This window comes from Aptenodytes patagonicus, unplaced genomic scaffold, assembly GCF_965638725.1.
Source record: "Aptenodytes patagonicus unplaced genomic scaffold, bAptPat1.pri.cur scaffold_368, whole genome shotgun sequence".
Classification (NCBI taxonomy): Eukaryota; Metazoa; Chordata; class Aves; order Sphenisciformes; family Spheniscidae; genus Aptenodytes; species Aptenodytes patagonicus.
In genome coordinates this window covers 14,943-39,162 of record NW_027472277.1, presented here as the reverse complement: position 1 = coordinate 39,162, position 24,220 = coordinate 14,943, and the positions used below count along the sequence as shown (strand labels likewise).

General features: G+C 69.4%; 3 protein-coding genes across 4 annotated transcripts; all 3 read right to left on the bottom strand.

Annotated features, from left to right (window-relative positions):
- Positions 1–200: 200 nt before the first annotated feature.
- LOC143173855 (nectin-4-like) lies at positions 201–11,041 on the bottom strand. The gene is made up of 9 exons (XM_076363979.1): positions 10,711–11,041; positions 6,283–6,636; positions 5,434–5,724; positions 4,502–4,616; positions 3,583–3,746; positions 2,376–2,523; positions 2,218–2,296; positions 1,431–1,535; positions 201–916 (listed from the first exon to the last, which is right to left on the bottom strand). Exons 1-9 carry the CDS (start codon positions 10,772–10,774, stop codon positions 659–661), a joined length of 1,578 nt encoding a protein of 525 aa, XP_076220094.1. The 5' UTR covers positions 10,775–11,041; the 3' UTR covers positions 201–658.
- Positions 11,042–11,793: 752 nt separating this feature from the next.
- LOC143173857 (lens fiber membrane intrinsic protein-like) lies at positions 11,794–14,994 on the bottom strand. Of its 2 annotated transcripts, XM_076363982.1 has the most exons (5): positions 13,717–14,994; positions 13,195–13,367; positions 12,627–12,767; positions 12,325–12,459; positions 11,794–12,149 (listed from the first exon to the last, which is right to left on the bottom strand). In XM_076363982.1, exons 1-5 carry the CDS (start codon positions 13,890–13,892, stop codon positions 12,082–12,084), a joined length of 693 nt encoding a protein of 230 aa, XP_076220097.1. In that variant the 5' UTR covers positions 13,893–14,994; the 3' UTR covers positions 11,794–12,081. The 2 variants fall into 2 exon arrangements, with proteins under 2 accessions (XP_076220097.1, XP_076220096.1); XM_076363981.1 differs by lacking the exon at positions 13,717–14,994 and having other exon boundaries at positions 13,195–13,658.
- Positions 14,995–18,158: 3,164 nt separating this feature from the next.
- Positions 18,159–23,837, bottom strand: LOC143173854 (V-type proton ATPase catalytic subunit A-like). Its single transcript, XM_076363977.1, has 14 exons — positions 23,755–23,837; positions 23,419–23,547; positions 22,670–22,884; positions 22,414–22,551; positions 21,963–22,114; positions 21,200–21,362; positions 21,014–21,122; positions 20,597–20,719; positions 20,380–20,494; positions 20,221–20,284; positions 19,933–20,136; positions 18,661–18,755; positions 18,412–18,583; positions 18,159–18,337 (listed from the first exon to the last, which is right to left on the bottom strand). Exons 1-14 carry the CDS (start codon positions 23,834–23,836, stop codon positions 18,245–18,247), a joined length of 1,854 nt encoding a protein of 617 aa, XP_076220092.1. The 5' UTR covers position 23,837; the 3' UTR covers positions 18,159–18,244.
- Between the last annotated feature and the right edge of the window lie 383 nt (positions 23,838–24,220).

The window sequence follows — 24,220 nt, the reverse complement described above, 5'->3', positions numbered from 1 at the left end:
GGATCCCCTCGGCAGTTTGGGGGGGACAGACGACAACGGGGGTTTCGGGGGGGCTGTGAGGGGGAGGGGGCAGCCGGGATGGGGTAGGGGACACAAGCGTCCCAAGTGCCACCGGCAAACCGCATCCCGAGTGGGGACGGCCGCGTGTCCCCAGCACCACGCGGGAAGGAGCTGACCCAGAGTCCGAAGGGATATTTTGGGGTGGGGGGGTGTGGGGGGGCGGGGAGGGAGGCAGGGCACGATCCCCGCCGGGGGCTCCTGCCCCTGTCCTGTCCTTGGGGTGTCTCCATGTCGGCGGGTGTCCCCACGCCCGTGGGTGCCCGGCAGCTCCGGCGCCCGTGGGTCCTGGATGCTGCTGTCACCTCCTCTCTGGCCGGCCACCGGTGAATGTCCCCAGCCTTGTGCCAGCAGGAAGGTGACACCTGGGGACCAGAGCCCATCCTGGGGCACGGTGCATGTCCCCAACCCCATGCCAGCAGTGACGTGACACTTGGGGACCGGAGCCCTGTCCTGGGGCACGGTGCGTGTCCCTGACCCAGTGCCAGCAGCAGGGTGACACCTGGGGACCGGAGCCAGCCCGGTGGGCAGGCAGAGCCGGGAGAGCCGCGGGGGGGGGGGGACAGGGGTCCCTTGGGTGTCCCCCCCGGCCCCGCCCCGCTCACACCAGGTGCCCGCGGCCGTTGATGTAGATGCCGTTGGTGGTGGGCTTGGCCTGCAGCATCCCGTTCTCCTGCACGAAGTGGGTCATGGCCTGCTTGATGGGGTCGTCCCCCCTGCTGCCGCCGTCCTCCTCCTCCTCCTTCGGCTCCTTCCCCGCCGGGGCGGGCAGCAGCGGCGCCGCCGGCACCTCTGTCTGCGTCTCGATCTCCCGCACCGTCGAGAGCGTTGAGTAGCTGCGACCTTCGGGCTCTTCGCTCTGCGGGGGACAAGGGACCAGTCAGGGTCACCGCTGACGAACAAACATCCCTGGGGACCCCCATGGCGCTGGGGTGCTGCTGTGGGGCACGGCCAGGGACACGGGTACAAGGAGGTGCACGAGGGCTCAGTGCACGGGCGTGCAAAGGTGCGTGCAGGTGGGAGGGCTTTGCACACCCAGAAGGGGGGTCGCAAGTGTGCAAGGGGGTGTTGCATGTGCAAAGTGGGGTTTGCACGTGTGCAAGAGGGGGCTGCACACACGGAAGGGGTTTGAACAGCCCGAGGCGGGGTTGCACCCATGGAAGGGGGTTGCACACGTGGAAGGGGGCTGCACACGTGGAAAGGAGGTTGCACACCCCAAAAGGGGGTTTGCACCCGCACAGGAGCATGCCGGAGGTGGAGGACATGCTCTGACAGCTGCAGCCCCGGACCGGGTGCAGGTGTGGGGCTGAGCCAGGCCCCCCCCGCCCCACTGCACCCCCCCCCGCACCCCCCCGCCCTGCCGCGGCTCTCACCATGGCGGAGCAGATGCTGGTGCCGCGCAGGCTGTCCCCGCGCAGGCTGTCCCCGCGCAGGCTGCCCTGCCGGCTCTCCGCGCGCAGCTGTAGCGTCTCCTCCAGCTGAAGCAGCCCCGTGAGACCCGGCACCCCGATACCCAGCCCCCCGGGCACCCCACTGCCCAGCCCCACGGGCACCCTGCTCCCCGGTCCTCCTTCAACACCCCCATACCCAGCACCTGGGTACCTCGATACCCATCACCCCGGGTACCCCAAGACCCATCACCTTGGGCACCCCAACACCCATCACCCCAGTCGCCCCAACACCCGTCACCCAGGGTACTCCAAGACCGACTCCTTTGGGCACCCCAACATCCATCACCCCAGACACCCCAATACCCATCACTCAGGGTACCCCAAGACTGACTTCCTTGGGTACGCCATCACCCCAGGCACCCCAAAACCCATTATCCAGGCAGCACCCCGCAACCCATCACCCAGGGTATCTCAAGACTCACTTTCTTGGGTACCCCAACACTCATCACCTTAAGTACCCCAAGATCCACTTCCTTGAGCACCCCAACACCCATCACCCCAGGCACCCCAACACCCAATCACCTTGAGCACCCCAACACCCATCACCCCAGGCACCCCAATACCCAATCACCTTGAGCACCCCAACACCCGTTTCCTTGGGCATCCCACCACCCATTACCCAGGCACCCCAACACCCATCACCCAGGGTACCCCAAGACCCCCTCCCTTGGGCACCCCACCACCCAGGCCCCCCGCTGGCCCCCCCCACCTGGGTGCGCGTGTCGGTGCTGTGGCTGGAGTGCAGGCGGCGGATGGAGTTCTCCCGGGTGAGCGTCAGCTCCTCCTCGCTGGGGGCACGGGGGGATGTGCTCAGCATGGGCCCCCCACGTCCCCCACTGCCCCCCCACCCCTCTTCCCGTCTCTTACTACTTCTCGGAGATGCGCTTGGTCTTGCGCTTGTGGTAGAGGGTCATGACGACGACGACGACGACGAGGACGCAGAGCAGGACGGCAGCGATGACACCCACCACCACCACCGAGGCCGAGACCAGGTCCACCTTGCGCACCTCATTGTCTGCGGGGACACCGGTGGGGTGGGCGGGCGCGGTGAGGGGGCACGAGAAGATGGGGGGGTGGAGAGATGGGTGGATGGATGGACAGGTGAGAACATCCATGGACAGATGGATGGACGAGTCCACGGATGGATGGAGGGACACATCCACGGATGGATGGACGGACGGACAAGTACATGGATGGATGAATGCATCCACAGGTGGATGGACGGGTTGATGGATGGACGGACGGGTTGATGGATGGACGGACGGGTTGATGGATGGATGGGTACGTGGATGAGTGGGTGGTTAGATGAACAACGGGTGGAGAGATGGATGGACAGAGAGGTGGCAGGGGGATGGGTGATGGAAGGATGGACGGACAGATGGATGAGTAGACAGATGAATAGGTAGGTGGATGGATGAGTGGACGGATGGGTGGGTGAGTAGACGGATGAGTAGATGAGTGGGTGGATGAGTAGACAGTCAGGTGGATGAAGGGACGGATGAGTGTACGGGTGAGCACACGGATGGATGAACAAACGGATAGCGAGACGTGAAAGGGGGACGGATGGACAGATGGACAAACGGGTGGATGGATGAAGAAATGGAGGGAGAGGTGGATGGGTAGAGTGAGGCGGTGGCGGTGGATGGACCGTACACGGATGGGTGGACGGATGGACAGACAAATGGAAGGACAGACAAGGGGACAGATAGAAAGATGGATGGACAGGCAGACAGACGGACAAACGGGTGAAGAGGCAGAAAGGAGCGTCTGGGGAAGGACAGGTGAATGGACAGATGTAGGAAGAGCCTGGGGGGGGGGACGACACACAGACAGACAGACAGACGGGTGGGCAGACGGGTGCCTGGGAAGGGACAGGCGGGTGGCAGGAGGGGCGGGCAGACGGAGAAGAGCCCGGGGAGGGACAAGATGGACGGGTGCAAGCAGCACGGAATGGCGCTGCCCCCCCAGCCAGGCTCCCACCGCCACCGACCACCTGGGACCCCCACCCCAACGCCCACCCGCCACGGCACCCCTGGGGGGGACACGGGTGCCCCGGGCCCCCCATGGCACCCACCTGCCGCCCTGCCTTTGATGCTGACGTTGGCCCGTGCCTCCTTGGTGGCCACGCGGTTGGAGACGTGGCAGACGTAGTCCCCGGCGTCAGCGGCGGCGAGGGGCCGCTGGAAGACGAGGGTGTCCCCCTTCACCCGCACGCCGTCGGGCAGCGGGGCGTTCAGCCTGCGGCGCGGCGGCACCGTCAGCCCCCGGCGTGCCCGGGCGGGCGCTGGCGGGCGGCGGCGCCGCCATCAAAGCCGGGGCTGCCGGTTCCCACGGCTGACGCCCTGCCCCGGCCTCGGCGAGGCTTGCCCGGGCACAGCACCACCTGCCACGCTCGCCGCCGCCGCGGCCCTCGGCACGGGCACGCCTGGGCAGGGACACGGCGGGGACGGGCACAGGCTGGGGAGGGGGGGTGGGGGGTGGGACGGGCACGGCAGGGACGTGGGCACGGGGGGACACACACACGGCAGGGGACACTGGCACAGGGGACATGGCACGGGTGGGGGGACGTGGCAGGGACATGGGCACAGGCAGGGAACACAGCAGGGACACGGGCAGGGGGACACGGCAGGGACACGGGACGTGGCTAGGACACGGGCACAGGCAGGGAGGGCACGGCAGGGGACACCGGCATGGGCAGGGAGGATGCGGCAGGGGACGTGGCAGGGACACGGGCGCAGGCAGGGGACAGAGCTGAGGCATGGGACATGGCAGGGACACAGGCAGGGGACACAGTAGGGACACGAACGTGCTCTGGACACCTAGCAGGGACACAGACGTGCACAGGGGACACAGCAGGGACACGGACACAGGCAAGGGGACACCGCGGCAGGGACAGGGAGGCATGCGGGGATGTGGCAGGGCCACCAACGCACGCGCGGGGCGGGGACAGCAGGGCCGGGGCCAGGCGCAGGGGCCGGGGCCAGTGTCCTCACCGTGTCCAGTTGTAGGTGGGCGGGGGGTTGCCGTCCCCCAGGCAGGTCAGCGTGGCCCCCTCCATGCCCTCCTGCCACTCCTCCGTGTGCCCCAGCACCGAGGCGTCCGACAGGTCTGGGGACAAGGGCACAGTGAGGGGACGAGCAGGGACGGTCCCCATGTCCCCATGGTCCTGCTGTGCCCCCCACGTCCCCAGCGTGCCCCCCGTGCCTTTCATCTCCCCAGCGTCCTCCACGTCCCCAAAGTCCTCCATGCCAATGTCCCCAATGCCCTCCATGTCCCCCACGTGCCCCAGTCCCCATGTCCTTCATGTCCCCAACACCCTCCACCTCCCCAATGCCCCCACATCCCTCAATGCCCTCCATGTCCCCAATGCCCCCCATGCTCTCCGTGTCCCCAGTGCCCTCCGTGCCCCTCAGTGCTCTCCATGCCCCCAATGCCTCCCATGTCCACAACATCCTCCACGTCCCTCAGCGTCCCCCATGCCCTCCATGCCTTCCACGTCCCTCAATGCTCCCCATGTCCCTCAACGCTCCCCATGTCCCTCAACGCCCCCAGTGACCCCCACGGCCTCCACATCCCTCAATGCCCCTCATGCTCTCCACGTCCCCAATGTTCCCCATGTCCTTCAATCCCCCCCATGTCACCCATGTCCCCAGTGCCCCCCATGCCCCTCAATGCCTCCCATGCCCCCATGTCTTCCACGTCCCCCAATGCCTCCCATGCCCCCCACGTCCCTCAATGCCTCCCATGCCCCCATGCCCCCCACGTCCCTCAATGCCTCCCATGCCCCCATGCCCTCCACATCCCTCAATGCCTCCCATGCCCTCCACGTCCCTCAATGCCTCCCATGCCCCCCGTGACCCTCAATGCCCCCCAGGCCCTCCATGTCCCCAATATCCCCAGCGTCCCCCATGCCCCGGTGCCGCACAGGCAACGCTGAGGAGGTGGGTGATCCTCTTCTCGTGGCTCAGGCCGGGGTGGGCCACCACGCAGGTCAGGCTCTTGCCGTTCATGCTGCGCCCGGGCACCAGGAAGAACTCGCTGGTGACGGAGGCGGAGCGGGCGTGTGCCGAGCGGCGCGTGGCGTTGGTGCCCCGCACCTCCGTCTCCCAGCGCACCGAGGGCACCGGGCTGCCCTCTGCCGTGCACGAGGCCGCCAGCGTCCGGCCCTGCCCCTCCTCCAGCGGCGGCCCCGGGTTCAGGATGGGCAGCGGCGGCACTGCGGGCGGCACCGCCATCAGACCCGCACCGGCACTGGCACCCGTGGGTGCCGCCCCCGCTGCTGGGCTCTGCCACACTGGTGACCCCAGACCCGCCTGCCCCAACCCCGTCCCCAGCGCGACTTACTGGGTGCCCAGTACCAGTTACCCTGTGCCCGTTGCCCCCTGCCCCTTTGCGCTGACCCGTGCCCCTTGCCCCGTGCCCTTCACGCGTTGCCCGCTGCCCCACAGCCATTACCCCACGCTCAGTACCCCATCGCCCTGCGCCCACCGTCCCGTTGCCCCATGCCCATCGCCCACCACCCCATGCCCACCGCCGCTTGCCCGCTGCCCTGTGCCCGTTGCCCCGTGCCCATCACCCCATCCCCTGTGCCCACCGCCCCCATCGCCCCATGCCCACCACCCATCGCCCCGTGCCCACCGCCCCTTGCCCACTGCCCCATTGCCCCATGCCCACCGCCCCTTGCCCACCACCTCATTGCCCCTTGCCCACCACCTCATTGCCCACCACCCCATCGCCCCATGCCCACCACCCCATTGCCCACCGCCCCACTCACCCAGCACCTTGAGGGTGAGGTGCCCCTCGAAGCTGCCCAGGGGGAAGGTGATGAGGTGACACTCGTAGTCGCCCTCGTCCCCCTGCACGGCGTTCCTCAGGACGATGGCCCCGTCCTCCAGCGCCCCGCCGGCCGGCCGCACCACCCGCCCGGCGTAGGGCTCCTGCACGTGCTCCCCGTGCTGCCGGTTGAGCACGGCCACCTCGGCGCTCTGCCCGGCCGGGCCCCGCTTCAGCCAGGTCACCTGCACCACCTGCTCCTGCTCCTGTGTCCGGTACCGGCACGGCAGCACCACGTCCTGGCCCAGCACCACCGTCACGCTGCGCTCCACCTCCACCACCCCCGAGTGGCAGCCTGTGGGCACCCAGGCTGGCACCAGTGCGCTCGCTCGGCACGCTTGTGCTGCCGCGTGCTCACACGGTCCTTCCGGCACACTTAGGCACACTTGTGCTTGCACACGCTCGCGCCGGCACTCACGTACAGGCAAGAACACTTGGGCACGCTTGTGCATGCTCCGGCACACTTGGGCACGTTTGTGCTTGCACACGTCCACGCGCTTCTTCGGGCACGCTCACATACGCTTGGGCACGCTTGTGCTTGCACACACCCATGCATGCTTGGGTACACTCACATACATGCGGGCACGCTTGTGCACACTCCGGCACGCTTGTGCTTGCACACGCACGTGTACGCTTGGGTGCACTCATATATATGCAGGCATGCTTGGGGATGCTTGCGTACACTCTGGCACACTTGGGAACGCTTGTGCTTGCACACATCCATGCATTTCTTCAGGCACACTCACATACACTTGGGCGCATTTGGGCACGCTTGCGCACACTTTTGCACGCTTGGGTGTACTCACAATACATGCAGGCACGTTTGGGCATGCTTGTGCACGCTGGTGCTTGCACATGCCCATGCATTCTTGGGTGCGCTCACGTACATGCAGGCATGCCTGGGCACACTTGTGCTTGCACAAGTGTGTGCTTGCACACTCTCATGCGTGCTTAGGTGCACTCACATACGTGCAGGAACACTTGGGCACGCTTGCGCACACTCAGGTATGCTTGTGCACGCTCATACCCTCATGTGTCCTTGGGTGCACCCACAATCACTTGAGTGCATTTGCGCACACTCAGGCACGCTTGTGCAGGCTCAGGCATGGTTGGACACGCTCGTGCATTCCTTGGTGCACTCACGCATGCTCAGGCACACTTGGGCACGCTTGGGCACAGCTGCACACTCAGGCATGCTTGAACGCACTCATATGTGCTCAGGCACACTTGTGCACACTCATACGGGCTTGGGCACACTTGCACACTCATGCACGCTTGGGTGTGCTTGGACACGCTCATGGGCGCGCTCTCATGCTCATGCATACCTGGGTGCGCTCACACGCACTTGGGCACGCTCGCACATGCTCATGAACACTCAGGCAAGCTTCCGCACGCTCACACATGCTTGGATGTGCTCACACACGTGTGCACACACACTTCAGCACGTTCGTGCATGCTCGTGCACGTTTGGATGTGCTTAGGCATGGTTGGACACACTTGTGCACACTTGGATGTGCTCATGCTTGCACACACTCAGGCATGCTTGGGCACACTCACACACGCTCATGCGTGTTCAGGCACGCTTGCACATGCAAAGGCATGCTCATGCACACTTGGGCACACTCCAGCATGCTCAAGCACGCTTGTAGATGCTTATGCATGCTTGTGCACCCCTGGACGCACTCATGCGTACTTGGACATGCTCACACACGCTCATGCACACTCACGCATGCTTGGAGGTGCTCGTGCATGCTTGGGTGTGCTTACACACGCTCATCATGCTTGGGCACGCTTGCACATCCTTGGACACAGTCGTGCACACTCCTGCATGCTTAGGCATGCTTCTGCACGCTTGTACATGCTCATGTACGTTTGGGCATCCTTATGCCAGCATAGACGCACTCATGCACACTTGGGCACACTCACACATGTGCAGGCACACTCAGACACGCTCGGGCGTGCTTGCAGATATTTGCACACACCTGTGCACGCTCATGCATGCTTACACACACTTGGGCACCCTCACACATATGCAGGCACGTCCACCCATGCTCACATGTGCTTGGGCATGCTCACGCACGCTTGGGCACGCTCAGGCACACCTGCACGCACACAGGCCTGCTTGCACGCTTGTGCTCGTTCCTATATGCTCCTATATTCCCCCCGCACGCGCGCTCCCATATCCCCGGCTGCCTGGCAGCCGCACGCACGCGTGTGAGGCTGGCGGGTGTCGGGGCGGGGCGCGGGGCCCGCCCAGCCGCTCGGCGACGCCGGGGGAAGCGGCCGGGCCGGCACGGCCAGCCCAACCGGCCGGCACGCATGCCGGGCTCTGCCGTGGCTTGCGGAGGGCTCCCGCCCCCGCCGGCCCCCGGGGCCTCCCCGCCGAGCCCCCCGCCGCACCACTCGCCGTGCCCAGCCTAATTACCCCCCATTAGTCGCCAGATTAATTAAATAATTGCGGCGCTGCCCAGCCCGTGAGTCATGGCTGCGCTGCCCCCACGGCCCCGGCCCTGCCTCAGTTTCCCCTCGCGCAGCGACGGAGTCCCGAGCGGGCCGTGGGGTCCCGGCGGGGTCGGGGTGCCGATGCCGGGGTGGGTGCCGTGTGCCGTCGGGGCTGGCGGGCGGCCCCCGCCGCGGGGCGTCCCCACCCAGCGGGGCCGAGCGCGTGGGAACGGAGCCGGGAACCGGCTCGACCGGATCCCGCGGCCCCCACGCCCTGGCCGGGCTCGCACCCGCGGGATGCGGGACCGGGGAGACGGGGGTCCCGGGGGGAGATGGAGGGGTGAGCCCCAGGGGGGTGCACACGTGTGTGCAGACGCAGCCTCACCTTCGCACCAACGTGTGCGCAGACCAGTGTCGCCCTTTGGCGTGTGCCCCGGGGCCGTGTGCCTGCACACGCGTGTGCGCTTGTGCCCCTCGGGACACACACACACACGCGTGTGCAGCCCTGACAGACACACACGTACACAGACCCCCTCCACGAAGCAGCCACACACGTGTGCGATCACACACGCGTGCTCGTCCCATGCACACCGCACACACGCATGCATGCACACGCGCGTGCACACAGGCATTCCCCCCACTCGTGGGTAGCGCGGCAGCACCCACCTGAGTGGGGGGGGGCCGCAGGCCTGACGCCCGGTGATGGGCTCAGTGCAGCTCCATGCCCCTGGCTGTGGCTGGGCCGCCCCCCCACTCGCAGCATGAAGCCCCCGACACCCCCCCCCGCCCCCCCCGGGCTGTGAGTCACAGGGGGGTGGGGAGCAGCACCCCCTGGGGTGACATCACCCCCCGCGGCACCCAGCCCGTTCCCACGGGTCCTCCACCAGTGGGGAAACTGAGGCACGGCGGGGGGGGGGCAAGGCACTGAACCCCCCTCGCTTTGCAGCACCCTTGGGTGCAGCACCCAGCGTGGCACAGCTCGGGGTGGGGGTGGCCCCCCCCCCCCTCAGGCGTGGAGGAGACAATGGGAGGGGGCGTGGACCCCTCCGGGCAGCCCGGTGCCCCCCGCACCGTGCCCCCCCCCCCGCTGCCGGCTGTCCCCAGAGGGGTGCGTCCCGTTCCCACGGTGCGTGTCCCCAGAGGGGTCCGCTCCCCCCCAGCCCCGTCCCCCCGCTGGGGTTGGGGGAGGGTGTGTGTGTGTGTGTGTGTGTGTGTGTGTGTCACACGCGGACGCGCAGGGGCGCGCACGGGGACACGCAGACGGGATGCGCGCACCCGCGCCTGCGGCGCCCACGGCGCAACCCCCGTCACGGCGCGCACACGCACAGCCCGACCCTGCCTGCCTGGGCACACGGACACGGGCACGGGCACACGGACACGGGCACAGACACGCGGACACGCACAGACACGCGGACACGGGCGGACACAGGTGCGCGGAGCCACAGGTGCACACGCGAGCGCACACACGGACACACACACACACGCGCGTGTGCGCGCACACACACACACACACACACCCCGCATCGCACCGCGCGCACACGCGTGTGCACCCCACTCCCCGCGGGCCCTGCCCGAGCGCCCGCCCCCGCCCCAGGGGCTCGGTCCCTCCCCGGTCCCCCCGTCCCGGGGCTGCCGGGGCCCTCGGTCCCCCTCCGGTCCCGCAGTCCCCGGGGAGCCGCTGCCCCCGCTCCCGGTTTTCCCACCCCGGGGGTAGCCGGGGCCGCTGCCCCCGGTCCCAGTCCCGGCCCCGGCCCCGGTCTCGGTCCCGGTCCCCCCCGTGCCCCCCGCCCTGAGGGAGCCGGTGCCCACGCCTCGGTCCCCACCCCCGGTCCCGTCTCCCAGCCCGGAGCAGCCGGTGCTGCCGGTCCCGGTTCCCCCGTCCGGGGTCCCGGTCCCACCCCCCGTCCCGGTGCCGGTCGTGCCTTACCGGCGGCGAGGAGGAGGAGGAGGAAGAAGAAGGGCGTCCCGGGCCGCATCCCGCGGGGGGCCATGCGGACACCTGCGGGCTCACGGCGCTGCTCGGCCCCCGGCCAGCACCATCCGGGCCGTACCGGGCTGCACCGGGCCGAACCGGGCGGAACTGAGCCGAACCGGGCGGAACCGAGCCGAACCGGGCGGAACCGAGCCGAACCGGGCTGCACCGGGCCGAACCGGGCTAAGCCTTGCCGGGCCAAACCGGGCTGCTCCGGGCCGTACCGGGCCGCTCCGGGCTGCACCGGGCCGAACCGGGCGGCTCCGGGCCGAGCGCGGCGGAGGGGCCGGTGCTGCGCCGCTCCGAGCCGGGACGGGACGGGGGGGGGGCGGAGCCGGCGGCGGGGGAGGGGCGGGGTCGTCGGGGGGCGGGGCCTAAGGGGGTGGGGTCGGTAGGGCGGGGCCGGGCGGGGCGGACCGGTCTGGCAAGTCGGGGCAGGGGCGGGGCCGAGGGCGCGGCCTTAAAGGGGCGATAGTCACCTCCGGGGAGCGGCGGGCCCCACCCGGGCGCTCTCTCGCCGCGTCAGACAGCGGCTGCCGGGGGGCTCCCGGTGACCCCCCCGGAACAGCTCCGGTGTCCTCGGTGGGTGTCCCCGGTGATCACTCCATAACCACACCCCGGGTCTCCCACAACCCCGTTGCCCGCCGGTGACTCCCATGTCCCCCCGGCCCGTTGCCCCCACTGCCCCCCAGTGACCCCCCCCGTGCCCCTCATGTCCCTCCCAGTCCATTCCCCCCCCCCCGGTCTCCCATTAACCCCCATGTCCCGGCCAGTGCCTCCCAGTTCCGCCCCCCCCCCCCCCAGACCCCTCATGCTCCCCCCAGGGTGAGACCCCACAATCATCCCTGTTTCTGCCCAATCCCCGGGGCAGAGGAAGGGGGAGGGCTGTGGTCTGGCACCGACCCCCCCAAAATTTGGGGTCCCCAAATCCTACCGGACACCACAATGCAGCCCGCAGGGGGGTGGGGGGGCAATGCAGTTTATTGGCACATGAGTCGGGGGGGGGGGGGGAAGGGGGGGCAAAGCAGGGGTGGGGGTGACAGGGTGGGAGAACAGGGGGAGCTCAGCCCTGCAGAGACCAGGCACAACTCAGCACAGCAGTGACCGGGCACAATTCAGCCCTGCAGAGACCAGGCACAACTCAGCACAGCAGTGACTGGGCACAATTCAGCACAGCAGAGACCAGGCACAACTCAGCACAGCAGTGACTGGACACAACTCAGCACAGCAGTGACCCGCAGTCTGGGGTGCCCCCACCCGACTCCTGTGGGGAGGAGGGTGGGGGCAAGGGCTTGCGTGGGGGCCTCCCGAGGCACCCGGGGCCCCTCAGGCACCCGCCACTTCGGAGCTCTCCGGAGACGGGTCCTTGGCAGCGGCACAGAGGTGGAAAAGCCCTGGGGGGGAGAGAGGAGGCCGGGGGGCATGGGCCGGCTTGGTGTGGGCATGGAGACCCTCGCTGCCGCTCCCCCACCCATGGGTGCCCTCGGCACGTGGCCGGGCACAGCTCAGCCCTGCAGAGACCGGGCACAACTCAGCGCAGCAGTGACCAGGCCCCGTGGGCGCCGCTACCTGCCGAGCTGATGAGGACGACGGCGACCCAGCCCAGGATGTAGGACCAGGAGAAGCGCCAGGCGGTGCGGGCCGGCCCCAGGAGGCTCAGCGTGCTGGCCGTGTACACCGCCAGCCCCAGCAGCGCCAGCAGACCTGCTGGCAGAGGGGACGGGTCAGCGGCACGGGCCGGCTCAGCCTGCCAGCCCCGAGCCGGGCAGGCAGAGACCGGGCACAGCTCAGCGCAGCAGTGACCCCCCTGAGAACAGTCCCCGAGGCCCGTGTGCCCCAGCCTGCACCCCCCCCCACCCGTCCCCACGTACCAGCCAGGAGCAGGGCGACACCGGCCACACGGGCACGTGCCCGCCGGGCAGTGCTGGCCGCGACGGAGAGCCCCAGGGCGAGGCCGACGGCAGCAGTGAGCACCGAGAGCAGCATCAGCACCCGCGTGGCCTCCCATAAGGCTGGAGGGGGGACACAGGCATTGGGGACACCTGGGGGACACGGGACCCCGAGCAGGTGCATGCCCAGGACAGTGCCCCCGCACCCTGCCTGCAGAGACCAGGCACAGCTCAGCACAGCAGTGACCCCCCAGCTCAGCCTGCAGAGACCAGGCACAGCTCAGCGCAGCAGTGACACACACACACCCCCAGCTCAGCCTGCAGAGACCAGGCACAGCTCAGTGCAGCAGTGGCACACACCCCCACACCCCCCCCCCAGCTCAGCCTGCAGAGACCAGGCACAGCTCAGCACAGCAGTGACACACCACACCACACCACCCCCCCCCCAGCTCAGCCTGCAGAGACCGGGCACAGCTCAGCGCAGCAGTGACACCCCCCCCCCATCCCCACCCGCAGAGGCTGGGCACAGCTCATCTCACCCGGTGCCTACCTGGGGTGCCAGGGTGGGGGTGGCAGTGCCCCCCGAGGCAGGCGCGCCACAGCCCGAGGCTGGCGGTGCCACCGGGCACCCGGCGCTGCAGCCAGAAGTGGGTGGCGGTGGCGGCCAGGAGCAGGGCCAGGCCACTGGCCCCACAGAGCAGCCCCCCGCCCGCCGGCATCCCCCTGCGCCGGGGAGGGGCTGTAGGGGCTGCTGCCACTCCCCGGGGGGGGGGACACCGGGGGGTGACAGCACCAGGGGACAACCGTGGGGACATCTCCAGGGGTAGGGGGGCACCCGGGGGGCTGGCATCTCCAGGGGTCGCAGGGGGTACCCAGGGGTGACATCTCCAGGGGACGCAGGGGACAGCCGTGGGGACATCTCCGGGGGACATGGGGGTACCCGGGGGTGACATCTCCAGGGGACGCAGGGGACAACCGTGGGGACATCTCCAGGGGTAGGGGGTGATAGGGGGTACCAGGGCATGGCATCTCCAAGGGACGCTGGGGACATCTCTGGGGGACATGGGGGTACCTGGGGGTGGCATCTCCAGGGGATGCAGGGGACAACTGTGGGGTCATCTCCAGGGGTAGGTGGGTACCCAGGGGGGTGGCATCTCCAGGGGATGTTGGGGACACCCATGAGGACATCTCTGGGGGACATGGGGGTACATCAGGGTGGCATCTCCGGGGGACGCAGGGGACACCCATGGGGACACCGCAGGGGCTGTCAGTGGAAGCCAGGGTGGCGTCTCGAGGATATGGGGGTACCCAGGGGTGGCACCTCTGGGGACAGCGGGGTTACTCAGGGTGGCATCTCGGGGGTCTCTGGAGTAACAGGGGGTGGCACTGCTGGGGACATTGGGGCACCCGGGGGGTGGCACTTCAGGGGACACCAGGGGCATCTCCAGGGGACACCACGGGGGACCCAGGGGTGGCGCCTCTGGGACACTGGGGACAGACCCCCCCGGGCACCCACCCCCGGCCACTCACCCGCCTTCAGCACCCGCCTTCAGCACCCGCCAGCCGGGTGCCCCATGGCCATCTGTCCCTCCGTCCCTCCGGGATGGGGACAGGGGCCCTGGGGGGGTCAAGGCCGCTGGCGCACGTGGCATTGCCATTGTCGGGGACACAATGCGGGGAAGGCTCTGGGTGCTGCCGCCACCCGGGTGCTGACACAGCGAAAGCTTGTCCCCGCCGGCGTCCCCCCGGGGTGACACTGCGGGGGGGGCAGGGGACACAGCCAGGGTCCCGCCCTGGGTCCCCTGTCAGGGCACCAGCACCCTGGGGACAGCAGGTGCCATCACCACGGGCAGGATCAGTCCTGGGCAGGGCTGGGGACCCCACGGCCACCTGGCTGTGAACGGGACACCGGGGACATGGGGGGACACCGGGGACATCAGGGACAGGGACACTGGGGATGGGGACATGGGTGGCAGGGACACCGGGGACATGGGGGACACCGGGGACACCGGGGACATGGGGGACACCGGGGATGGGGACATGAGGGGCAGGGACAATGGGGACATGGGGGACACCAGGGACATGGGGGACACCGGGGACATCAGGGACAGGGACACTGGGGATGGGGACATGGGGGGCAGGGACGATGGGGACATGGGGGACACTGGGCTCAGGGGGGGACAGGGACACCAGGAATGGGGACACTGGGGACAGGGACACCGTGAACGTGGGGGACACAAAAGAGACACTGGGGACACTGGGGGTGTGAGTCCCGGGGGGTGGGAGCCCCCCAGGGTGGGGGTCAGTTCCCGGGGGGTGGCCAAGGAGGCGCCAGCCGGGGCCGTCCCCTGGTGCCACCACCCAGGTGGCACACACACACACGGGGGGGGGCGGGGGGGGGGGGGGGGGGGGGCATGACATTCTGCACACGCGTGTGCCCTGGCAGGCAGGCACGCACAACCCCTGTGCACACGCTGTCACACGGGACCAGGCACGCTCGTGCCCACCCGTGTGCACACCCCCGAGCACATGCACCCCTACGTGTGCACACCCCCCCCACGTGCCCTCACCCCTCGCACGCACACCCCCACGTGCACACGCAGACACACGCCCGCTTGCACACTGCCCTCGCACCCCCACATGCACCTACGTGTGCACACGTGCACTCACACATGCACATGTGCACATGCACACTCACATGCACGCTCACGCACACACGTGTACACACACGCACGCGCACACTCACACACATGTGTGCCTGTGCACACACGTGCGCAGGCACACGTACTCCCCGGGTCACAGGCCGCCGGCCGGCAGCAGCAGCGGCGGCAGCAGCAGGAGGAGGAGGAGGCCGAGGCTGAAGCCGCCACGGGGGGAGGCCCCGGAGCAGGGGGGGCTGCAGGGGGCACCTGTGGGGGGGGGGGGACGACGGGGGACGGGGGGAACCACCTCAGGGGCTGCCCACGTCTCCGCAGCCCCGACGCCAGGGTGAGGGGCTCCCGCCATCCCCACAGCCCCGACGCCAGGGTGAGGGGCTCCCACCACCCGCCATCCCCGCAGCCCCGATGCCAGGGTGAGGGGCTCCCACCCCCTACCGTGCCCATAGCGCCCACAGGCCCTGACGCCAGGGGGAAGGGCTCCCACCCCCTACCGTGCCCATAGCACCCACAGGCCTGATGCCAGGGTGAGGGGCTCCCACCATCCTCACAGCCCTGACGCCAGGGTGAGGGGCTCCCACCACCCACCATCCCCGCAGCCCCGACGCCAGGGTGAGGGGCTCCCACCCCCTACCGTGCCCATAGTGCCCACAGGCCTGATGCCAGGGTGAGGGGCTCCCACCACCCGCCATCCCCGCAGCCCCGACGCCAGGGTGAGGGGCTCCCCGCCACCACTCACTGCCGAGGAGCAGCGTCACGTTCCCGCAGGCGCAGTCGTCCTCGCCCAGCAGCAGGCAGGTGTAGATGCCGGCGTCCTCATCCTGCAGGCGCTGCAGGACCAGCACCCCCGGGGTGCCACCGGGTACCGACAGCACGGCACGGTCGCGGTAGGGTGGGCCACAGCGGGGGCGGCCACGGCTCTGGCTGCAGATGGTGGCACTGGTGCCCACGGGGCCACCCCAGAAGTGCCAGTGCACAGCCAGCAGCCGGCCCAGGGGGGCACCCACTGCGGGGCACCCCAGGGTGACGTTGGCACCCAGCGTGCCGTTGGCCTGCGCCCAGCCGCGGTGGGGGCTGTGGCACAGCCCGCAGCCCTCCGACAGGTCACCACTGCCCGCGGCCGACGTGGCTGTGTCACGGCCGAGGGCCAGCGCCAGGGGGACTGGGGACAACGGGGACTGTCACTGGCACCCGCCCAGCGTGGGTACCCACCGGTGCAGGACCCTGGGGCACTGTCACAGTCCCATGGCCATGGGGGACACTGCTGCAGGACCCTGGGCACTGTCACCGTCCCACGGCATGGCCATGGCAGGGACTCACCGCTGTGGGACACTCGGGGACTGTCACCACCTTTAGCTCGGGGACGGGACCGGGACCAGGATGGGGACAGGGACACGGGGGCAGGGACAGGGGCGTGGGAAGTGATAGGGACGGGGACAGGGACGGGGACGTCTCCTCCCCCAGCCCCGAGCCCCACCGTCTCCCGTAGCCCCCCGCTGCTCCCGCTGCCCCGGCACCTCCCGGACCCCCTGCACCCCCCTGCACCCTCCGCACCCTCTGCAACCCCCTGCACCCCCGCAGCCCCCCAGAGACCCCCGGACCCCCTGCACCCTCTGCGACCCCCTGCACCCCGCAGCCCCCCAGAGACCCCCGGACCCCCTGCACCCTCCGCAACCCCCTGCAACCCCGCACCCCGCAGCCCCCCAGCACCCTCTGCGCCCTGCAACCCCCTGCACCCCCGCAGCCCCCCAGAGACCCCCGGACCCCCTGCACCCTCCCTCCCCCGGCCCCCCAAGCGTGACCCACCGGGGGGCAGCAGGGCGGAGCCCAGCCCCAGGGGCAGCAGCAGGACCCACATCTCCGGGCTGTGGCTCCGGCGGGGCGGGACGGGGCGGGGGACGGGGCGGACGGGGGCGGCACCGAGGGCGGGGACGGACACACACACAGAGGACCCAAGACCACCCCCCCACCCCGGGGCTACCGGGGTCTACCCCGGGGGGGCCCCCCGCCCCCTCATGCCGGGGGACCCCCGGCATGAGGGGGCGGGGGGCCCCCCCGGGGTAGACCCCGCCAGCCCCGGGGGGGGGGGGGGGGGGGCGCAAATAGGGACGCAAAGCCCCCCGCGGGTCGGATCCAGCCACGTGGCGGGCGGCTCCTTCCCGGTATCCGCCTTGGCCGCCCCCAAATGCACCCGCGGTACCCGGCTGTGTCCCCCCTCCCGAGTCCCGGTGTTGTCACCTCCCTCGTCAGGGCAGCTCTGGCCCGGGAGGTCATTGTCACCCCTGTGTCCCAGACGGGGGGGGGGGTTACTGTCACCCCTGTGTCCCACCACTGGAGGATGCTCGGGGATGGTCCAGGGGGTCACCGCCACCCCCACGTCTCACCCAGGGTGTCACCGTCACCCCCACGTCCCACCCAGGGGGTCACCGCCACCCCCGTGTCCCACCCAGGGTGTCACCGTCACCCCCACGTCCCATCCAGGGGGTCGCAGTCACCCCCACGTCCCCCCGCCGCCCCACCGCAGGCAGCTTGTCCCCGCTGCGCCCCCCCCGGGGTCCCCCACACGTGCACCAAATCCACCGGGGCTCAGCGCGGAGAAAGGGGGCTTCTTGCCAGGGGGCAGCTGAACACCAAAACCACCACATCAACCCCCCAAAATCCTCCCAGGCCCCGAAGGCGCTGCCCCCCCAGACCCCCCCTGGCTTTCCTCCCCTCTTCTTTCCCGGCTGGAGCAGGAAAGGGACCCCCCCCGGCCCCCCCCCCCCCCAGTGAGGGTCCGGTGCCAGCGCCCGCAGGGGGAGGGGGGGGGAACCGGACGCTCCCACCCGCCGCAGGGAAACCACGCCTGGAGGCCACGTGCTGCCTCGGGCCCTTTATTGGGCAGGGGGGGGAGCCCCAGGGGGACCCCGCCATGCCGTACCCCCCCCCTTTTCCTGCCCCCCCTCAGTCCTCCAGGTTGCGGAAAGCCGCCTGCATCTCCTCATTGAGCTGGGCGAAGGCTGCCATGATGTTGGCTTCACCGTCCTTCACCGGATCCTGGGGACACGTGGGACGCGGTGGCATCACCCCCCGCATCCCCCCAGTGGGGGTCACAGCCCCCTGACACCCACCTTGAACTTCATGGCGCTCAGCTTGTAGAGGATGTCCCCCAGGCTCTCGCGGATGGTGGCCCAGGTGACGCGGCGCTCGCCCGGCGCGGTGGCCTCCACGGCATGCCGCGCCAGCTCGTAGAAGGTGACCATGTTGTGAAGCATCCCCACCGTCTTGTAGAAGGGGCAGAACCTGGGGGGGGGGGGGTGTCGGGGGAGGGTCAGGGCTGGTGCTGGGGGGCCGGGGGGCTGCGGGAGCGGTGGGGGTACCTATCGTAGGAGGAATAGCCGTTCTGCTGGAGGAAGTCGTCCTTGAGGAGCTTCGCCACCTCCAGTGTCACCTTGTCGGCCTCGGCGAGGGACGCCTGTGGGGGGACGGGTCTGGGGTGTCCCTATCCCCATCTCATCCCGCATCCTATGTCCCCATCCCGTCATGTCCCCATCCCCATCCGTCACATCCCCATTCCCATCCCATCCTCATCCCATATCCCCCATTCCCATCCCATATCCCCATCCATCCCATATCCCCATCCTCATCCCCACCCCAATCCCATCCCATATCCCCTATTCCATCCTCATCCCCATCCCCAACCCCTCCTATCCCCATCCCATACCCCATCCACTTCCCCATCCACTTCCCTATTCATTATCCCTTCTCATCCCCAGCCTATATCCCATATCCCCATCCCCATCCCATATCCCCATTCCCATCCCACATCCCCATCCCATATTCCACATCCCCATCTCATATCCCCATCCCATCCCATGCTCATCCCTGTCCCTATCACGATTCCATCCCATATCCCATCTCATCCCCAGCCTATATCCTATATCCCCATCCCCATCCCATATCCCCATCCCATATCCCCATCCCATATCCCCATTCCCACCCCACATCCCCATCTCATATCCCACATCCCCATCTCATATCCCACATCCCCATCCCATATCCCATATCCCCATTCCCGTCCCATATCCCCATCCCCATCCCATATTCCACATCCCCATCTCATATCCCCATCCCCATCCCATCCCATGCTCATCCCTGTCCCTACCACGATTCCATCCCATATCCCCCATCCCATCCCATCTCCCCCATCCCATCTTCCACATCCCCATCCCATCTCCCCCATCCTATCCCATCTTCCACATCCCCATCCCATCTCCCCCATCCCATCCCATCCCATATCCCCCATCCCATCTCCCCCATCCCATCCCATATCCCCCATCCCATCCCATCTCCCCCATCCCATCCCATCTTCCACATCCCCATCCCATCTCCCCCATCCCATCCCATCTCCCCCATCCCATCCCATCTCCCCCATCCCATCCCATATCCCCCATCCCATCTCCCCCATCCCATCCCATATCCCCCATCCCATCCCATCTCCCCCATCCCATCCCATCTTCCACATCCCCATCCCATCTCCCCCATCCCATCCCATCTCCCCCATCCCATCCCATCTTCCACATCCCCATCCCATCTCCCCCATCCCATCCCATATCCCCCATCCCCATCCCATCTCCCATACCCCATCCCACCTTGCCGACCAGCTGGACGATCTCGGCCAGCTCCTCCTCCTCCTGCAGGATCTCCCTGGCCCGGCGGCGCAGGGCGGGGAACTCGGGGTGCAGCCCCTCGTAGTGGGGCTCCAGCGCCCGCAGGTACCTGCTGTAGCTGATCAGCCAGTTGACCGAGGGGAAGTGCTTGCGCTGCGCCAGCTTCTTGTCCAGCCCCCAAAAAACCTGGGGGGGACACACACATGGGGGGGGGTCGGGGGGGGGGGGGGCCGCACCAGGATGGGGGGGTCCCCTGCGTGCCCCGCTTACCTGCACGATGCCCAGCGTGGCCGAGGTGACGGGGTCCGAGAAGTCCCCTCCCGGCGGGGAGACGCTGTGGGGGACAGCAGGCGGGGGGGGGGTTCGGCAGGTTGGCCAGGGTGGGGGTCCCCCATGCTGCTCCCCCCCCCCGTGGCCCCCCGCACTCACGCGCCGACGATGCTGACACTGCCCTCGCGGGCAGGGGAGCCCAGGCAGCGCGCTCGCCCCGCGCGCTCGTAGAAGGAGGCCAGGCGGGCGCCCAGGTACGCCGGGTAGCCGCTGTCTGCGGGGAGCGCGGCATCACCGGGGGTGGCCGGAGCCCCTCACCGCGGCTTCGGGGCTGGCGGAGGGGCGAGGGGTTCCCAGCCCCGGAACCGGGGCTCACCCGCCGGCATCTCGGCCAAGCGCCCCGAGATCTCGCGCAGCGCCTCGGCCCAGCGGGAGGTGGAGTCGGCCATCATGCTGACGTGGTGGCCCATGTCGCGGAAGTACTCGGAGAGCGTGATGCCTGCACCAGCGGCACGCGGCTCGCATGCTCGGAGCACGCCCCTCGCACGCTTGGCACACCCCTCGCACGCTCGGTGTGCGCTCCAGCGAGCTCACGGCCGCCCATCTGTGCACCCACCCATGCACATGGCTGGGTGCACAAGTGGCCTCGTGGCGTGCGTGCACACACGTGCACACTCACACGTGCCCATGCACGCTCACACATGCCCATACACACTCACACGTGCCCGTGCACGCTCACGCGCGCCGTGCATGTGTCCCCCCCCCCCCCCCGCTGCAGCAGCCCCCGGCCCACCGGTGTAGATGGAGGCTTCGCGGGCGGCCACCGGCATGTTGGAGGTGTTGGCCACCAGCGTCGTGCGCTTCATGATGGTCTCCGTCCTCCCGTCCACCTCCATGGTGAGCTGGGGACGGCGTCGCTGTCACCGCCCGGCCACCAGCCCCGCGGCGCCCGGCTGGCCGTCACCCCACCTGTCCCCACCTCGGGGAAGTCCCGCAGGACCTCGGACATCTCGTTGCCCCGCTCGCCGCAGCCCACGTAGACGATGATGTCGCTGTTGGAGTACTTGGACAGGGACTGGGAGATGACAGTTTTGCCGCAGCCGAAGGCGCCCGGGATGGCCGTGGTGCCGCCCTGCACGCACCTGGGGATGGGGATGTGTGGGGACGGCGGAGAACGGTGGCTGCGGTCCCCCGACACCGCCCCGCTACGTCCCCATGGAGGCAGGGGGGGACCCCTGTCCACATCCCGATCCCTGTCCCTCCTGGGAACTGTCTGGAATGAGCGTGACACCCCCCCCCCCCCCCCCGCCCCGCGACACCCACCAGCCCCCCTCCCCATCCCCTTTTCCCCCGGGCAGGACCGTCCCCACCCCTGTCCCCATTCCCAGCCTCAACACCATCCCTGTCCCTGTCCCCCATCCCCATCCCTGTCCCCCATCCCCGTCCCCCATCCTTGTCCCCATCCCCTGTCCCTGTTCCCCATCCCCAACCCTGTCCCCATCCCTGTCCCCATCCCTGTCCCTTATTCCCATCTCCATCCCTGTCCCCATCCCCGTCCCCCATCCTTGTCCCCATCCCTGTCCCTGTCCCCCATCCCCATCCCTGTCCCTTATTCCCATCTCCATCCCTCTCCCCCATCCCTCTCCCCCCGCCTCTCCCCCTCTCCCCCCTCGTCCCCTCAGTCCCCGCCTCCAGCTCCGCTGCCATCCCCACCCCAACCCCATCCCTGTCCCCGTCCCTACGGGAAGAGGGCATCCAGCACCCGCTGGCCCGTCAGCAGCGGGTGATTCGCTGGCAGCTTCTCGGCCACGGGCCGGGTCTGTCTCACCGGCCAGACCTGCAGCATGGTCAGCTTCTCCGCGCTGCCCTGGAAGTCCAGCTCCAGCACCACGTCCTGCGGGGACAGGAGGGACGGGCAGGGCAGCTGGGACGGGGGACCCCGACACCCACCGCCCATCACCCCGTCACCCACCGCCCCGCTACCCACATCACCCCGACACCCACCGCCCCGCTACCCACATCACCCCGTCACCCACCGCCCATCACCCCGTCACCCACCGCCCTGCTACCCACATCACCCCGTCACCCACCGCCCATCACCCCGTCACCCACCGCCCCGCTACCCACATCACCCCGACACCCCGCCCATCCGTCACCCCGTCACCCCATCATCACCCCGCCACCCGCCCTTACGGAGACGCTGTAGTGCCCGGGGGGCGCGACGTAGGTGACGGTCCCCCGGCTGCGGGGGGGCACCATGATCTTGTGCTGGATGAGCGAGTTCTCGGCCACCGTCCCGTAGATGTCACCGCCGGTGACGTGGCTCCCAACCTGGCGGGGGGCGGCCGTGAGGATGCGGGACCCCAACGGGGAGGGGCTGCATCCTTCCCGGGGGTGCTGGGAGAAGGGGCGTCCCCGCGTCCCCAGGGAGGCGCGTGGGGACACGCACCCGGACGTCCTTGCTGGGGACGAAGTCCCAGGCGAGGTGCCGGGGCAGCGCGGGGACGTTGGTGCCCCGCGGGATGTAGATGCTGCGGGTGAGCTGGGCGATGTCCCGCAGCGGGCGCTGGATCCCGTCGAAGATGGAGCCCAGGATGCCGGGACCCAGCTCCACCGAGAGCGGCTTCCCCGTGCGCAGCACCGGGTCCCCCACCCGCACCCCCGCTGCCCCCGCGCTCAGGAAAGGCCACCGACGAGGCGGGGACGGGGACGGGATGGGGGGGGGGGGGACGGGACCAGAGGGGCAGGAAAAGATGGGGGGACAGGGCAGGATGGGGGGGGACAGGGGGGCTGGGGGGACAGGGAGAGGACAGGACAGGGGACAAGGGAAACGGGACAGGAGAGGGGGACAGGGAGGGGACAGGACAAGGGGACAGCAGAGGATGGCAGGGACAGGACAAGGCGGGACAGGGCAGGGGGACCGGGGGGGGGGGACAGGGGCAGGCAGGGAGGGGGATGGGAGGAAGGGAAGGGCGGGACGGGGAGATGGGGGGGGGGACGGGACAGGAGGGGACAGGGGAGGACGAAGGGAGAGAGAAGGACGGGAGGGACAGGGGAGGGGGGACAGGACAGGACAGGGGGGACAGGAGGGTGGCGGGGACAGAGAAGGACAGGGAAGGGCAGGGGTGGCGGGGAGCGGCGGCAGGGGAACGGGGTGGTGGGGAGGGGACACAGGGACAGGCGGTGCCGGCAGGATACACGTCTCCTCGTAGACCTGGAGGGTGGCCATGTCCCCCTCCAGCCGGATGATCTCCCCCACCAGCTCCGCGTGCCCCACGCGCACCAGCTCGTACATGGCCGCCCCCGCCATGCGGGTGGCCGTCACCACTGCGGGGACATGCTTCCGTCACCCCGGCCCGGCCCCAACCACCACCCCCCTGGCAGCTCCCCTGTCCCCAACCCGTCCCCAACCCTGACCTCCCCCGTCCCCAACCCCGTCCCCTCCCCACGACCTTCCCCGGGTGCTGCCCCCTCCCCATTTTGGGGCCGAAAAGGCCGTTGGGGTCCCCGTCCCCGTGTCCCCGCCGGCAGTACCGGGCCCTGAGACGCCATGGACAGAGCCCAGCAGACTCTCCCGCTCGGCCTCTGCCAGCCGTGGTCCCCCGGTCCCCTCCATGGTGTCCCCCCCGCCGGCCCCGGTGTCACTGGCGTTATATGGGGCCGGCGGCCGCGGGGAACCGGCCGGGCCCGGTGGCGGGTGACGCCGCGGGCGGGAGCTGTGTACAGTCAACAACGGCCGCGTGCCCTCCTGTCCCCTCCTCCCCCCCCACCACCACCGCCGCCACCACACCCTGGGGTGCCACACGCCGGCACGCACCGGCACACGCCGACCTCCGCCTCGCTCAGGGTGACGGTGACAGTGACACCCTCCCTCCCTGGTGCCACCACCGGGTCCCCGTCACCTCCTGGGTCCGTGTCCCGGGGTCCCTGTGTCCCCCCAGGGACCTGTGTCCCCCCCCCATCCCCTGTCCCTGCCTTTTGGGGTGCGGCACCCATGTCC

Excerpts from the sequence above, each read along its gene's own strand:
- LOC143173855 (XM_076363979.1), bottom strand. The coding sequence starts at position 10,774 with ATGGCCCCCCGCGGGATGCGGCCCGGGACGCCCTTCTTCTTCCTCCTC. Across the intron at positions 4,617-5,433 it reads CCACCTCCTCAGCGTTGCCT|ACCTGTCGGACGCCTCGGTG; the intron begins GTGCGGCACCGG and ends CCTTGTCCCCAG. Across the intron at positions 2,524-3,582 it reads CATCAAAGGCAGGGCGGCAG|ACAATGAGGTGCGCAAGGTG; the intron begins GTGGGTGCCATG and ends GTGTCCCCGCAG.
- LOC143173857 (XM_076363981.1), bottom strand. The coding sequence starts at position 13,597 with ATGTCACCCCCGGGTACCCCCATGTCCCCCGGAGATGTCCCCACGGCT. Across the intron at positions 12,768-13,194 it reads CCCCCACCCTGGCACCCCAG|CCTTATGGGAGGCCACGCGG; the intron begins GTAGGCACCGGG and ends TCCCCCCTCCAG. Across the intron at positions 12,150-12,324 it reads CGTCCTCATCAGCTCGGCAG|GGCTTTTCCACCTCTGTGCC; the intron begins GTAGCGGCGCCC and ends TCTCCCCCCCAG.
- LOC143173854 (XM_076363977.1), bottom strand. The coding sequence starts at position 23,836 with ATGGAGGGGACCGGGGGACCACGGCTGGCAGAGGCCGAGCGGGAGAGT. Across the intron at positions 20,285-20,379 it reads AGTGTCAGCATCGTCGGCGC|CGTCTCCCCGCCGGGAGGGG; the intron begins GTGAGTGCGGGG and ends TGTCCCCCACAG. Across the intron at positions 18,756-19,932 it reads TCGTCCAGCTGGTCGGCAAG|GCGTCCCTCGCCGAGGCCGA; the intron begins GTGGGATGGGGT and ends GTCCCCCCACAG.